This window comes from Ambystoma mexicanum, chromosome 6q (assembly GCF_040938575.1).
Source record: "Ambystoma mexicanum isolate Mex_15411 chromosome 6q, UKY_AmexF1_1, whole genome shotgun sequence".
Classification (NCBI taxonomy): Eukaryota; Metazoa; Chordata; class Amphibia; order Caudata; family Ambystomatidae; genus Ambystoma; species Ambystoma mexicanum.
Genome location: NC_090937.1, coordinates 122,246,581 through 122,263,020, shown reverse-complemented (window position 1 = coordinate 122,263,020; position 16,440 = coordinate 122,246,581). Strand labels below are relative to the sequence as shown.

At 42.7% G+C, this 16,440-nt stretch overlaps 1 protein-coding gene across 2 annotated transcripts in view; it reads left to right on the top strand.

The window, feature by feature from the left end:
- The window catches only part of LOC138515816 (melanopsin-like), an 894,150-nt gene that overhangs the window by 601,428 nt on the left and 276,282 nt on the right, over positions 1-16,440 (top strand). For both annotated transcript variants that reach the window (XM_069630561.1, XM_069630560.1), the window contains exon 5: positions 15,949-16,120. In XM_069630561.1, the coding sequence (XP_069486662.1) occupies positions 15,949-16,120 (172 nt within the window). The remainder of the gene's footprint in view (positions 1-15,948; positions 16,121-16,440) is intronic.

The window sequence follows — 16,440 nt, the reverse complement described above, 5'->3', positions numbered from 1 at the left end:
ATATAGTGTAATAGGAAGGTCTTCTATAGTTTTGGCAGAAGATGTCATTATTTGTTGTACTGTAGGGTAATAATTGAGGTATTTTTTAATGATGGAATTGCTCCTTGGCATATGTAGTAGGACATGGCATTAACTATGGAAGCAGAAGTACTTTTAAAAGCAGTAATGAGCTATCGGAATGGGTGTTGTAGTGAAGCATGTTTTGCAGCACAGAAAACCATTTGTAGCTGAAGCGAAGTTAAAGGTAAGGTTGTGTAATTTAAATGTCTGCTATAGCTTTGACAGAAGGAAGGTCCATTGTTAAAAGAAGGTGCTATTATTTATTGTACTGTAGCTTGATAATAGTGGTACATTTAATTATAGAATTGCATAGTTGCTAACCTACAGAAGTCCAAGTTCCAGAAAACTATGGAACTATGGAAAACATAGGACTGGATACGCACTTACAGGTTGGAATGGGGCATGTTGGCAACTACGGAATTGAGGGGTGCTATTAGTAGTAACACATGTAAGTCACTATGTATGGAGAAATACTTATAAAAGCACCTCTTAGCTATTTGGGTAGGTGCTGCAGTGGAGTATGTTTTGCACGTCAGAATGTCAGTTATTCTTCAGGTTATATTATAAAAAAAGGTGGTATCAAATATTACTTTGAAAATCAAAGCATACTTCTAGTATGTCTTCTAAGATGTAGATTGTGAACTGTAGACCCTGTTGATTCTGGAAACAGAAATCTATAAAAGGTTGCACAGTAGGTACTGATAGGGTAGCAAGTAGCAAGTGCTTCATTTCTTGTTTGAATTGCCAACAGCATGGAGATCAACAAGAAAACTCTTTGGATTATAAGAGATTCATGGGTTAATTGACTGAAAATATATCCAGAGCAGCTTGGCATCTCACATAATCTTGGCTTTGAAAAATTGGAGGTGGTGTGGTATGGAGTTCGTGGCATGAAGTTGATTCAACTATTACCCATGTGTGAAGATATGGTGCATTTGAAACATACAGAAATGATTGTAGTACATTGTGGATGCAATAGTATAGGGTATGTAACAGGTGTATCTTTGCAGTTTGCCAGGAAAGATATGTTCAAAGGTTTGATGGAACTTTTTCCACAATGTTTATTTTTTTCATGAATTAGTCAGAGACAAATGTGGAAATGAGGCAAGTTGTTTTTTCCACAAATAGAACAAGCAAAGCATAATGTAAATAATGTTTTATGTGCATTTCTGTGAGATATTGGAATGTCATCCCTTGAAAATGATAATATACAACATGATGGAGTGAACATTTTCAGAAAAGATTGAGTACATCCAACAAGTGTTGGAAATTACCATTGTCTTTGCATTGTTTGGAATGCAGTGGAACCGTTTTTGTGAAAGATATATTTGGCAAAGGAATGGAGGGTGGGTGGTTGAAGGGGAGGAGCACCAACCACTATAAGGGAGGTACAGGTGGACAAAGTAAGATGTTGATTACTGGGTATACATATTTAATGTTTTATTTAATTTGTTATAGTTAAAAACTGTACACATATCAATACAATCTCATTAATACACTCGTAAAATACAGCTTTACAATACAATACATACTCAAACATAATACACAATAATTAAAATGATCATTACTAATCATCAGTTCATTTCATTTAATTTCACATTATTCAAATCCAATTCATTCTTACAAACTACCAAATCCAATAAAGTGCTAAATGCAGACTCTTCCTTCTATTAGTCATACAATTCCTCCAAAAGGCAGTACTTTTAATTGTCTCCAAATTACGTACTTGTGTACCCAGACGAGAGATGATAACTGGCCTTAAACAGTGACATTCAGTCAGCAAATGCCTGACAGTTTCCAATGACCCAACATTTATGCATATGCGACAATACCTTTTATCTAATTGTATTTTTAGTACAGGGGCAGTAACCTCCAAAACTAGTAGGCGATTCATGCATAATAACAATATAAAATGGTGCAGTTTTTCAGAGGGATGCAAATCAAATATGGTTGTGGTTTCTCATAAGTATACATCACATCATATATAAGACATGTGTATAGGACTTTAGCTTTTTTAAATGGGAAAAATGAGAGCACCCAACGATTGTTCCAATTTTTGCTCAAATTTCTTTTAAAATTCAAAATAGTCCTCTTTCCAATTTGGGTGGAAAACTTTTTTTCGAATGTTGCCAAAATAGAGCTTTCAAATGTCACTGATCCCCTTTTTAGCATCTTCAGACCAAATTTCTGTAATAATAAACATTTAGGGATGGTCATGGCCCTGATATAAAGTAATCCTCTTCTCTATAAAACGCTGGCCTCCATGGAGATAAGACCTAATTACAGTCACAGTATCTCCATGGAGACAAAGGTCGGTCGACCAAACACGTTTCTCCAAATGTGACTTTCTATTTTTCTCAGCCATGCCAAATCAAAAAATGTAAAGATGCTCTAGCACATACAAAATCTGAGCACCAAAACATTGTTGGAGTAGTTGTATAGTGCCATCAAGAGTAAAACCCACCATCCTAAAAATGCCACTACAGGTGACTGTAAAGACTGGTAGGGGGTGTCTGTACTTCCGCTCTCTATATGGTAGAGGAGAGGCACAGAAGACCCCAGCCAAGATTCTCTATAAGGTAGCAATGGACGAGCAATCATGGCCTAGCTTCTCAGGAGGTGATGCGGGCTGGTTCTTAAGTACAGTGTAGTCCCCGAACCCCCACAAAGGAATGTCCACACACTGTATTACTGAAAACACAGTCTTTATATAATTAATATTCAAAAGTATGTACACGATCACAATAATGCACTTTGTACTTGGAAGTCAATAATGATAAATAAATACAGTTCTAAAGTGGTACCACTAATGTTATCGAATCTCATTAAAGTGCATCAACTGTACGGTTAAAATGTCACACAGATTAATAACGAGGAAACCAGCAATAGAGATAGGCAGGAACGTGAGAGGGTTGAAACCATAGGCAGAATGCTGACCCCTACCGCTAGGCACAGTTCTGTGTGGAGATCCCCCCACCTGGGCAACCTGTAAAATAAAGATATATCGCACAAGCCCAGTCCATATGATCAATAGTCTCACTTCTTCCTATTAAGGTTTTACCCCCCAATGTACCTGGTGGAGTAGAGTTCTCCGACGATGCGTCGACCGATCCTTCTTGAGTGCCTCCCTTTCAGGCGGGAGCCACGGATCGTCGAGAGGTGTCGGGGAATTGACGGCCCTTCTTGAGTGCCCTCTCTGTAAGGCGGGAGTCACGGGTCGTCGAACGTCCGACGGTGAACAGGTTGAATTACGGCAGGGAAGTGGCAGCTTCGTTCCTAGCGGTGCTCGTTGACGACAGAGCGTTGGCGTCCGGCAAGGAAGAGGCGTGCGGGGCACTTCGGTGACGATAGTTCTGGACCGCAAAGAGGTGATGAAGAACTGTGGCCCAGCAAGGGCGTCGAGTCGTTGGCGTCTCTGTGGTCCTTAGGTGGCGGGAAACCCACCAGTGGATGCTCCGCGGCGCGGCAATGGTCGGGCCTTCTCCAGCGGGAGACAAGCGGGTGACGATGCAGACGAGAGCGTCCGATGATCAATTGAAGTTCTTAGACAAAACGGGAGCACGGCGGCTCCGGTCGGCGACAGCGGTCGTTGACAGTGGCGGACAACAGTCCAGGTGCTTCTCCTTGGAGTTCCGCAGCAGTCCCCGTATCGGGTCGGCAGCCATTCGAAGATCTGTCTACCAGGGAGCGTTGGCAAAGATCAGCTGTGCACGATGGTCCCTCGTAGCTCGGGAAGAGGGCGCCTTACCAGGTCCTCTCTGGGTCAGTCCTTGGAAACACAGCAGCCTTCAGATTGCGAGGGAGAGCCACAGCACTCCTTCTCGTCCAGCGGGGCTTCAAGGTCAAGCGTCAGTTACTCCAGTTACTCGTCGTAGTGGACTTCAGCTTCTGAACACGATTCCTAGCAGTGAGAGGTCCCCAGATATACTGTTGATCTCCCATTCATTCTACTGGGTCACACTCAAGCATCCAATCACGACTACGGGCATTCATGCAGGCAGGCAGCCAATCAGGCACACGAGGTATTCAAGCCATTCACTTCTCTCCAGACACTCACAACAAGTTATGTGTATTGGGACAAGTACCGAGCCATTCAACACTCCGAGCTGCATTCATACTTGTTTCGGGCAGGGTTGTCTCAGTCATTGTGTCAACCACCAGATACTAGACACCCACAACACAGAATGCATATTCGTCACACACTCTATTCACCCAGGTCCCACCCACAGGAGGTACCCACAAGATACATCACCGGGAAGGCTCCAGCTAGTCTGGCCAGGCCTTCACAACAACACCATATATGGTATTTCCACCCAACAGCCAGTCAGGGGGAAGGGAAAGAGTCAGGGCTTCCCAGGACTTTGGGAAAACAAGGTAATGGGTAATAGAAAGCAAGAGGCCACCGGGGCCATCTTGTTTTCCATCAGGAATTAACTGATCCCAGTGGCAGGGCCGGGGTATCCCAAAATGGAGGATACTCCGCGCACCTGTCAAATTCAGCATGGAGCTGCCACCAGCCCATACCCTGCTCTGCGGGTCATCCACAGGTGCCCAAAAACATACACTAGGGGCACAGGGTTGTACCCCCACCCATGGGTGCAATAAGGGTATCCCACAGGTCTGTTCACTGAACCAAAAGAAAGAGAGCTGCACCGCAAGGAGTCCCACATGAACTCCTGCGCAGAAAACACGACAGAACACACGATAAAAAGCAGTAAAGGACAAGAATATGGAGGCCCTGTCCCTCCGATGCATTTCCAGCATCACAGTGACACTAACTGAACAGCTTTTCTACCACAGGTTTTTATACACTATGAATACCACTTACGCCCACCGATTTCAATGCCCAGGTATCTATAGCAATCAACATATGCTATCTCTGACCCATTATTATTAACATAGGCCTCCTAACTTTAGTATTAGCAAACAAATCAATTTGGGTTTTATTTATATAAATCATTAATCGACCTTTTAGTCCCAGAAAAGTATGATCCAAGATCACAAGATCATCTGCATATGCTAAACATACAATATGCCTCAATTCAATCTTGGGGGGACACCTCAGCCAAGCACTGGAGCAAGTCAGCCAGGTACAAGTTGAATAGTAGAGGGGCCAACACACAACCCTGTTTTACTCCACTAACCTTAGGGATAAGGCATGTCAATGCCCCCTCACCACCCAACTTGACCTGGACTGTATTATCCTCATGGAATTGTTTGAGGAAATACAGGATGTACTCAGGGCAGCCTAGGGTCTCCATTTTCACCCACAACCTAGATATACAAACAGTATTGAAGGCTAGCTGAAAATCGGCAAAGAGAGCATATGTCCCAGGATTATTTTTTGTTTTTGCTCTCTCTGTCAACAAATCCATCAACCTCAAATTGTGAGCGGTTGCCAATACAGGCCTAAAACCCATCTGAAATCTGTTGAAAATACCAGCTGTATCAAACCATTTCTGTTGTTCGCCCAAAATAAATGATGCAAACAACTTCCCTGTTACATCTGTCATTGACGGGAGTCTATAAATATCAGCTGTCATACGGTCTCCTTTTTTATGAACCGGTATCAGTATAGCTGTTTTCCAATACATGGGAAATTTCCAGAAAGCAATCCCTTTCTCAAATAAAATATCAATAATATTGGACCAAATATCAGGGTAATTCTTTTAACACAATACTGGCTCTCCCTTTCTCCAGCCCTGTCCACTTTTTGCAATCACTCCTTTGCCACTGGATCCCTCCCCTCACTCCTCAAGCACTCCCTTGTGCAACCTCTCCTAAAAAATCCTTCTGCCAACCCTTCCTATCCAGCTAACTACCGCCCTATCTCCAGTACTCCCTTACTGGGAAAACTCTTAGAGAAGCTGGCCATCTCACAGCTTATCCACCACACTGAATCTATTGGTTGGCTCACTACCGCCAGTCTGGGTTCAGTGCTGTCAGAAACTGCTATCCTGAACACCCTTGAAGACTTGCTCTCTAATCTCAATTCCATCTCTCCTTCCGTTCATGCCACCCTGATTAAGCAGCTCTGTGACATCCTTGCAATCACGGACCTGGCTCTGGATTGGCTGACCTCCTTCCTTTCGGACCAACATTCCCAGTGGCAACTGAGCCCTTTTCTCTCCACCATCTCACTCTCCACCTGTGGAGTCGCTCATGGCTCTATCCTCTCTCCCTGGCTTTTCAATACCTACATGGCCTTTCTAGCCCATTTTATCTCCACCTTCTCTCCTAACTTCCAGTGTTATGCAGATGAAATTCAGCACTCCTTCAAGCTACCCTCCTCTACCTCCTCCTCTTCCTCTCACATTTCTGACTGCCAATCCACTATTCAGGCATGGTGCACTACTAATGATATCTGCCTTAATGCCAGTAAAACAGAGAGCCTTCTCATTTGGGACCCCTGCTCCCTTCCTTCCTCCCACACTCTGCCCACCCTCCATGGCCCCCTCACTCCTATGAAGCAAACACCTTGGTGACATCTTTGACTCCTCTCTCTCCTTCTCTCCTCGCATCAGGGACATAGCCAAGAAGGCCCAATTTTCAGTTGCACCTGCTCAGAGGCATTCTCCCTTTCCTCACCTTGCACCTGAGAAACTCAGTGTCTCCAGAGATTGAGTGCTTTCCAAGCTGTACTAGTGCAACAGCCTCATCCTCAATTTGCCTAACTCCTCCCTTCACCCCATCAACTAATCCAGAATAGGACTGCAAGGCTTTTCCTTGGCCTCAAGCCCAGGAACCGCATCTCTCCAGCCCTTAAATCTCTCCACTGGCTCCCGGTTGCTGCGTCAATCAAGTTCAAGACGCTCTGCATCATTCACAAGGCTTTCTGGCACCTGGGACCCGACTACACCCAACTCTCTCTCCCTAAATACCTCCCTGCTAGAGCCCTTCAGTCCACTTGCTCTAACTGTCTGCGGGTCAGACGCTTTGCCAAGCAGAGAGTGGGGCCTGGATCTCTCTCCTCCACAGGTGCTTCCTTCTGAAATGGCCTCCCTGCCCCACTCAGACTTGAGCCGGATCTCCTTAAGTTCCAGAACCGTGTCAAGACCTTCCTCTTCTCTTCTTCCTTCCATCTCCCCCTCCCCTGCTAATGTCCCCCTCTGCCCTAAACTGGTGGCCTGGTTCCTTCAGAGTCATACAGGGCACCAGGCCCCTCTTGTTCTGTCTGCACATGCACGTGGTCTCTCCAGACCCCCCTTCCCACCCTCAACCAGCACTTGCCCTTCCGGGCACTCCTGCCTGCACTTGTCTGACTAGCCTGCACCCTTGTAGCCATTCCGGCCCCTTACCTCGCACTTAGCTTGTAGACCCCCTTCCCCTGCACTCTCTGTTTCCCCCAGCCCTCTCCTTCTCACACGCTCTACTGCCCTGTTCCTGCACTTCCTCCCCTCTCTTCCCTTCTGAGCCTGTTGAGCCTCGAATATAGGCGCATTATAAATAACCAATAACTAAAATAAAATAAATAAATAAAATAGACCATTAGGGCCCAGTGATTTTGAGGCTTTTAGTCTGCCAATTGTATACAGTATGTCATTATGATCGATTTGCCTAAATCGCCAAATCAGCATATATAATTTCATTTCTTCCTCAAATTTTATCCAGCTCTGTGCTTTGCACATTTAGTTTATTCAGCCTCATGATGCTTTTACTTTCAATATTTTCCAATTTTTCACTGTCATTAGTAGACACACAATGGGCATTGAAGTCACCACCAAGAACACAATGTCATTCTCATATCCATTGATCCACCCCAATAATAGTTCATATAATGTCTCAAAGATAGTATTCGTGAGATCAAGGCCAGAGGGATGATACACATTTACAACCAACATTGACCCCTTTATTCCTATCTCAAATCTGCTAACTCCTCTGCTAATACATTATTTGGGCAATTTGATTTGTCCATTTTACATGCAGTTAGATGATGTCTCCATCAGACCACCATATGGTCTTCCCACTTCTGCCTCATTCGCCAGAGTTTGGAAAGTATGGTAGCCATCTATTTATCGGTTGGATACCATCCATGTTGCTTTTAAAATAATTATTTGCTTACAAAGCAGTCATTTCAGAGCCCATAAATTGCCCAAAACCTTGAGTGTTGCAGGACATGACATCAAGGCTTCACTGTGCCTTACCTGCAAAGGATGGGAGAGATTCCACCAGCCATTTCAAGACATGCTGTACTTCTTCCAATGTTTTCCCCTATCCCCACTTATTTATCTTATCACTACACAATATTTGGATCATAGAGATAAGATTACAGTCACTGCTTCGCATATCTGTATCTGGCAATTCAGTATCCCCATCCAATTCAACACCCAGAACCAAAAATTGCAATCTATAGTTCCTTATCATTAAAGCTAACTCAAGATGGTTACAATGTATCTGGGTCACATTTGGGTTGTTACCAGAACACACACAGGAGGAATTTGCCTACCTATCAAAGCTGACAGATTCAACCATTTATTTCTCACTTTCTGTTTAAGATTTTTATTGTAATTTTGTTCCCCAACACCTTAGAGCCATGCGCGGTCTGCTTTCCGGTATCTGAAGGCATGGATACTATTGGAACAATTACTTTAGCTCTTTCAGGAGTAGAGCTATATTCAACACCATTTGGATCAGACATTGATACCTCAGTATCCTGTTCAGTCACCCAAATCCTCTACAGAATTATCGCTGCCTATACTTTTATCTGTATTGACCAGCCAGCCAGTCAATGGCCATGTGTGTTCTGATTGGCATTGTTTTTTCATCGCAATCCTCTTTCTAGCTCTCTTAGTAGATATCCCCATCTCAATTGATTTTTTTCTGCACATCCGCAAATTCCGTGCTGACTTGGGCTTTGTTAAGATGTATTTGTTTGCGTAGTGCCAGTCGTTTCTGGCTGCGGGTTAAGTATATTCCAGAGGAATCAGAAGGTTCTTGCTACACAACCACCTCTATTACAGGTTCAGATATTTTATCAATAACAATATCAGGCCTATTTGAAATGTCTTCATGCACAGTATCAACTTCCTAGTTTACAGTGTGGGGCTGAGAAGCATGATGATTTTTAACAGTTTTTACTTTAATATCCTCATGTATTTTGCCACATAACTTTAACAATATTTTCATGGCAAAGTGCATTGTGACCATAAATGGATGAAGTTCTGCATAGCACTGAGTTCCTGTATTATCCTCTTCTTCAGAGACTATTGAATCTATCTGTGGAAATAGGTTAGGAGATGCAGATAACCTATTTGTATCTTTAACCACAGGTGACCCACCCCCTCTCAATTGTTGCTACAGTTATCCCTGGAGCCCCACATTGAATCACTGGTTTATCCACTACTGCTGCAATACTTTCTTGTAGTGAATAACATAGGTCCAATAAAGAGTTATTTTCCATACCTTCAAAATTGGAACTTTCCTCAACAGATTGTCCATTACTAAGCTAAGAGTTCCATTTATTACAGCAGTTTCCAAGTTTGTCGATTCAATAACATATATTTCAGCAGTGTTTGACAATGGGGGTTCGACTTAAAAAAAAAGATGTTATTTTGGCTTTTGTACCAGTGCTCTTGTGATTATTTCCCTTCTTGGGCTCAGGCAGTAGGTCCAATATGGGTTGCATTTTCGACACCGCAGCTGTTTGCTTCCTGTTTCGCCAGTTGTATCTTGCAACCTTAGCTTTTCCTTTACTCAGCATAGTGATAGGACACTAGTCAATATGGACACTCAAAATAATGATCCGCAGCACAAAATTTCAAATGTCAATATCTTTTCGAATAAACAACACTGCCAGTATTCAATAAGACCAAGACCACTTCCCCTCTCCGCTTACCGCAGACAGTGAGACTGCACTTGCACAAAGCACTCATTCCAAATGCGTGTGAGCCGAATGCGCGTGGCCTGCTGTTATTATAGGCTTCCGGTTCCTTAGGCCTTGCCATGGTAATCCACCAATCAATTGAATGATTCGCAGTATTCCACAAATCAAATGATTGCGTCTTGTTAGACTCTATGGATGTGCTGCAATTCCCACACCAATTTCAATTATCACAGGCAAGATTTAAAATGAGCAGAATATCAGCAGGTCACAGCACAGGTGTACAGCACTCAACCAAAGCACTCTTTCTGAATGCATGTGTGCTGAATGCGCACAGCCCACTTTTATTATAGGCTTCCGGTTCCTTAGGGGCGGGCCTTGGTAATCCACCAATCAATTGAATGTGCCTCCGTATTCCACCAATCAAATGAATGAGTCTCGTTAGACTCTATGGATGTGCTGCAGTTCACAATCCGATTTCGATTATCACCGGCAAGAGTTTAAATAAGCAGAATATTATCGGGTAAAAGCACAGCAAGACAGCACTCCCCTGAAGCACTCTGTCCAAATGGGCACGCAATCTGCGCACATATACTGGGTATAAAAACGAAGATAGGGGGCAATTCTTTTTATAGGCCTTAACAGCAGTCTCAAAGGTGCTGTGGAATGCTACCCCTGCAGATGAGTGCATCACAGTAAAGACATAAGACAGTTGTCCATTAAAAGTACAGGTCAACTGCCTCCTGTATGGCCTGTAATGCAGCAAGAGGAATCCCCTACCCCACTGATGTGGAATGAGCAGTGACAAGAGTGGAATATGAGGGCACATAGATGAGGTGCCTCTACGTCCTGTGAAAGGAATTGCCTTTTTGAGGGCAGTCAGGTGGAAAGTCTGGGTGTGGCGGCACTTGCAGGTGGTGCCGAAGGAGTACTGCCCCTTCAGGCCCTGACAGTGGCTCCATGTTCAGTGCAACACACACGGACAGCCTGAGCCTTTGGCACTCCCCCAATGGTGGTAAAATACCTCCCCACCCAGGACTCTCTCTGACCACCAGATGTAGAAGGTTTCTACTGCATCCTCATCTTCCTCTTCCTCCTGCAGCCCATCTGCTGCAGTGTCCTTTTTACCTTGTTCAGGTCTTCCAGGTGGTTGTGGTGGTGGTGCAGGCCCCGTAGGGGAAGTGAAGGTCATGACTGATGCCATTTTTCAAGAGATTGAGAATGACTAATACAAATCAGTGGATCCCCTTGGAGGAACCACCACAGTCTTTCCTCCTGTCTGCAAACGTCAAAGGGCATAAAAGGCTGGTAAAATGTGTAAAACGTTCAGAGAACATAGAATGCTAGTAGCAGTTGTGTGTCATGCATGCTGGACATTTTACCACTGGATCTGGAACTCCGTCTGTAAGCAGAACGGGTTATGCTCATAGAACTGCTAGACCGTTTTAGTCGAGATTGAGGTTGTTTGATGTACTACCAGGAAAACGGTGTCTGCATTATTCACGTCGCTGAATTCACGTGATTCAGGATAGTCACATGTGTTACGGCAGAACGTTCATAAGCAGCGTGGATACGTGGCTCGCTGCTTCTGATTGAACATTTTGGCATCTTGGTAGCTGAACTCTTCATCTGTGTCTTCGCATCCTGTCAGTTGCTTCCTTGGCCTTCATCGACGTGTTCCTTCACACGCGATCTCCTGTATCTGCCTTCAGCAGGTTTTGTTAGCATGTCTTCTCACACGCAGGTTCCTGTTCCATTTGCATGCTGTTTTCGTGTCCGCGTGTAAGTTTCCACGTTCACTCTAATGCGGACGCTGGAACTCTTCGAGCGCGGCTGTCCTGGCTGCGTGTACTTGGTTCGTGTGTAAAATCCCACGCGGACGCTGGAACACTTCGAGCACGGCTGACCTGTCTGCATGTACTTGGTTCGCATGTAAAATCCCACGCGGATGCTGGAACTCTTCAAGCACGGCTGCCCTGGCTGCGTGTACTTGGTTCGCGTGTAAAATCCCACGCGAATGCTGGAACTCTTCAAGCGCGGCTGGCCTGGCTGTGTGTACTTGGTTCACGTGTAAAATCCCACGCGGACACTGGAACTCTTCAGGCGCGGCTGGACTGGCTGTGTGTACTTTGTTCGCGTGTAAAATCTCACGTGGACGCTGAAGTTTTCAAGCGCGGCTGTCCTGGCTGCGTGTACTTGGTTCACGTGTAAAATCCCACGCGGACGCTGGAACTCTTCAAGCGCGGCTGGCCTGGCTGCGTGTACTTGGTTCGCGTGTAAAATCCCACGCGGACGCTGGAACTCTTCAAGCGCGGCTGGCCTGGCTGCGTGTACTTGGTTCGCGTGTATCCAGCACCCGGTTGGTTTGAACCTGTGAGGAAATAACAGGTGGACTCGTTTCAATTTTGTTCTGTTGTTTGTGGGAAAGGAAGGTTTTTCTACTACTTTTATTTGAAGGTGACCGTGCACAGAACTATCAACGCTATCCTGTGGTGCACCAACCCAGTATCTAGCGTGAGCCTCGTGCCGTTCGGGATAAGTCTCCCTTACTAACCTTCCCTCCTTTGACATTGGTTCATTTCCTGGATTTCTTCATAGACTTTGGTGGATACTCCAGTTCTAAGCCTACAGGTTAGTGTTGGAATTAGCGTTATTGCCATTCTATGGAGAGAGATTAGTTGAGATAGTTTCTCATGATGCTTATTTTTTTCCTAGGCTGCCTTCCTATTACTCTCCCACGCCCTTTCCAGTGATCCTTCTCTCTGCCTGTTTTACCAGTCAGAGACTTGTATCATTTGGAAGGTCTAAATTGACATCACTACTATCAAATCGTGTGAATTCAAGGATCCGGAAGACCCCTAGCAATTGTATCCTTTTTGGTTACCATATCCTTTTCATAAGATACTTTGGTGATTTATGACAGAGTGGAAGGGTAAAGTTTCAACTTCAGAGTTGGTAGTGGGGGTGCAAATTGAATTTCAAAATATCCGCAAAGCACAGACATCAACCACGGACACGTCATCATGCCATATGGGCACGGTCATGTCATGACCTTCACGGCTGTACTCGACCACGTCACAATGTTCACAAACGTTAGTGCACCCGGGTGACATCACACAGATGTGCTGCGACAACCATCGCCGGGCTCCGATGTTCTTTAACTAATTAAAAGTGCATCACGTCATTGCGGGCATGTACATTGACCATGCACGTCCGTGCAGCCTGATAACATCACTGGGGCGGACTATCAAGACTGAGACCATGCTGTGACATTCCCGAAGTAACCCAATGATGTGACGTCACTGAAATATGAGGTTGCCGACACAAACATGTATTTTGTCCGCACACTTCTAATTGGCATTTTTTAAAATATGGAACACATATTTACATTAATATACTTTGATAGGGAGGAAGAATCACTGTGGGAAACAAAAAAAGGGGAATTTCAAGGCAGTATATGTTCATGATTTGGTCAATTAGGGATAGAAATCTAAACTAAATGATCACTAATATCTTCTTGGAATGATTGGGGTGATAGATGGGGAAAACGTCACAGGTACAGGGTAGGGCAATGAAAATCAATATTTCAAATTAGATGATTTTTTACATATGTAGAGAGTTCTGTAATTTGATTTGCAACTTGATTCACCTGTACACATAATTTCTTATTATTATTTTCAAAATTATCTTATCTATTCCCATAGTTATCCTCATGTTTAGTTTGATGTTCTTCTACATTGTGAAGTATAGTATAAGAGAAATGTAACAGATAGACTTTAATAGTTTATGTATACGTAACAGAATTGTTTTGTAAAATATATGAAATAATTTACCATTAGTAAATTGTTCCTCAGTTATGTCTTCTTTTGGGAAACATAGTTTTAACCATTCCAAAGTGTTTGCAATTTATATTATAATATATAAAGATTATATTTAGTTATATAACATTTTCACACACTTATTAAAATGTCATACTGCATGTTTATGAATCAAATGCAAAGGTACTGTTTACTTATTAAATGTTTGAGATCATGTAGGACACTGTAACAAATGTTGTGCTCAGTGCATGTCAAGTGTTGAAGTGAATTGTTTACACAGGATGTACAATTGTCTTCAATATTTGGTACAATCCATAATATTGTGTTCTGATTTTAAAAACATTATTGCATTTTCCAAAGTCATAAGGTTATTTTGGAGTAAAACATAGTTGTATTGATTGTTTGCATTGTTGCTCTACATATACTTTTTCTACTAAAACAAAAAAAGAATATTGTCTCCTCCTGTGATTTTGGGTTATATTGAATGCCACCTGTCCTCAGGTATGTCCGCGGACTAGCGATACTATCCGGTGACGTTATAGCTATGTGGCAGGGTACAATGATTTTTAAGCTTAAACATTATGAAGAGAAATGATGTAGTTGCTGGTAAATTAGGTTGCACTTATAAAAAACCTTCGAAATTCTGTGAATTTTATTTTATTAAAAGCACGCTACGGTTAAGTTGCACTAATAAACACCTATGAAACTGAGTGAAACACTTTGTTATAGGGCGGTTATGGTTAAGTTGCACTAATGAAAAACTCTGAAATTCGGTGAAAATACTTTTGTTAGAGGGGTGTTCTGGTTGCAAGGAAAAATCAAACCAAAGAAATGTGTCACTTATGGTAAGCTATGCAATCACATATGGCATTACTACTCTGTAACAATCCTAATGGAAAGTCCCTACAAGGGACAGGTTAAGAGTGTTACTAGCAACATATGATGGGTGATCAGTAGGCGTCTAATGAACTTTTCCATGCATCAACAATGTACTAATTGAAAGAGAAACTTTCTACTGAGGTTTTGATGTTAATACACCAATCTAAGAATACATAAAAAGAGACAATGACAGCAGTATGGACCATTGAAGAGTCCATTATTATGTCTAAAACTTGCATTATTTTCTGGGGCCTGGTTATTGTCCCATGCATGTGCACTATGAGTTCATGCCAAACCCTAGGGAAAGTAACTTAAAATATCGCACAAGGTTAAGGTCTACATATACTCCACCTTTAGAGTATGTGTATCATGGTTTCAATTCAGAATGACAAGGTCAAGCACTCTGCTTAAAATTCTTACTGTAACTGAACAAAAACAAAATTCTAGGATATGTGATGTCATGGATGATGGGTGCTAGTCTTAGCAATGCATGCTGGTGGCACTAGTTATGGCTGCATATCTTACCATAACTGGTGAATTTCTTTGGTTTTCGATTTTACCTTGCAACCATAACGTCCCTTTAAACGTGTTTCACTGAATATATATATTTATATACGTATGTATATATGTATATTTATATGTATATCAAGCACATTTGCTATACTTGTAACATTGAATGGATTGTCTTGTGTATAAGAATAATCGTTTCTCAGGCAAATATATATACTTTGGCAACAGAGATACAAAATAGTATTCCAGTTACTGGCCTAAGGGAACATTACATGGGGAGTGAGAAAATCGAACGGATGGTGGGAGATCATTGAAGAGAGTGGAGAGGCAGAGGCCTTATAATATTTGGTATATGGCCTCTGATCCCAACATTGCCCAGTTTCTCGTGGGTATCCTTGCACAAAATATAAATTTCTGCCCATTTGGGTGGAATAATATAGTTCTTCCACTGCAGAATTTATCAGTCATTATTTAAATTCTTATAGGTCCAAGAGGAGCGGGCATATAATGGCCTGTACTGCCCTACAAGGCAGGCCATAATGGTAATTCTCTGGGTGGAAATCACTTGGCCTGGCAGTCCTATTCCTAAAATCCATGCAGTCTTGCATTTTGACTGATATACTACACTGCGCCCCACTATTCATTATTCATATGAATATGTAGTATGTTAATATTATCATTGAACATGCAGCAAGCCCTCTCCAGGTAAAATACAATAATAAATGTATGTATTCATACAGTACCACTATGCTAGATAATGTAGAAAATCACATTTCCGTGTGGATCTTAGCAGCTGTAAAATTGTGTTCTTTTAAGATTGTAATTCAGAAAAAGGAATGATTTCAGTTTCCTGTCCACTAGGTTCCTATGTGCCAGAGGGGTTGATGATTTCCTGCACGTGGGACTATACAAACGCGTCATCGTCAAACCGAAGTTACACCATGATGCTATGCTGCTTTGTGTTCTTCATTCCACTCATTATAATATCCCACTGCTACTTATTCATGTTTCTGGCCATCAGAAGTACTGGCAGGTATGTGTGAGTGGCAGCCAATCGTCTCCAGCATGCCATCTGTCTTAGTCCTTGACATTGTGATTCTGCATCTCTTGACATTCTTATAATTGACATATTTACAGCAATCTCTAAGTACCTAAGCATGTTATTTGATACTTTCATTCACTTGAAGTAATAATGCTGACATGTAAAGAATTATCGAACGAGTCAAAGTACATGCTTATACAGCTGAAACAAGAGGCGGGGTGAGAAGCATGAATAGGATGCCAATTACAATAGTGCATTCAAATATTCGTGAAATTATGCTTGAGAAAAATGTATATTCCTAAATATAGTAA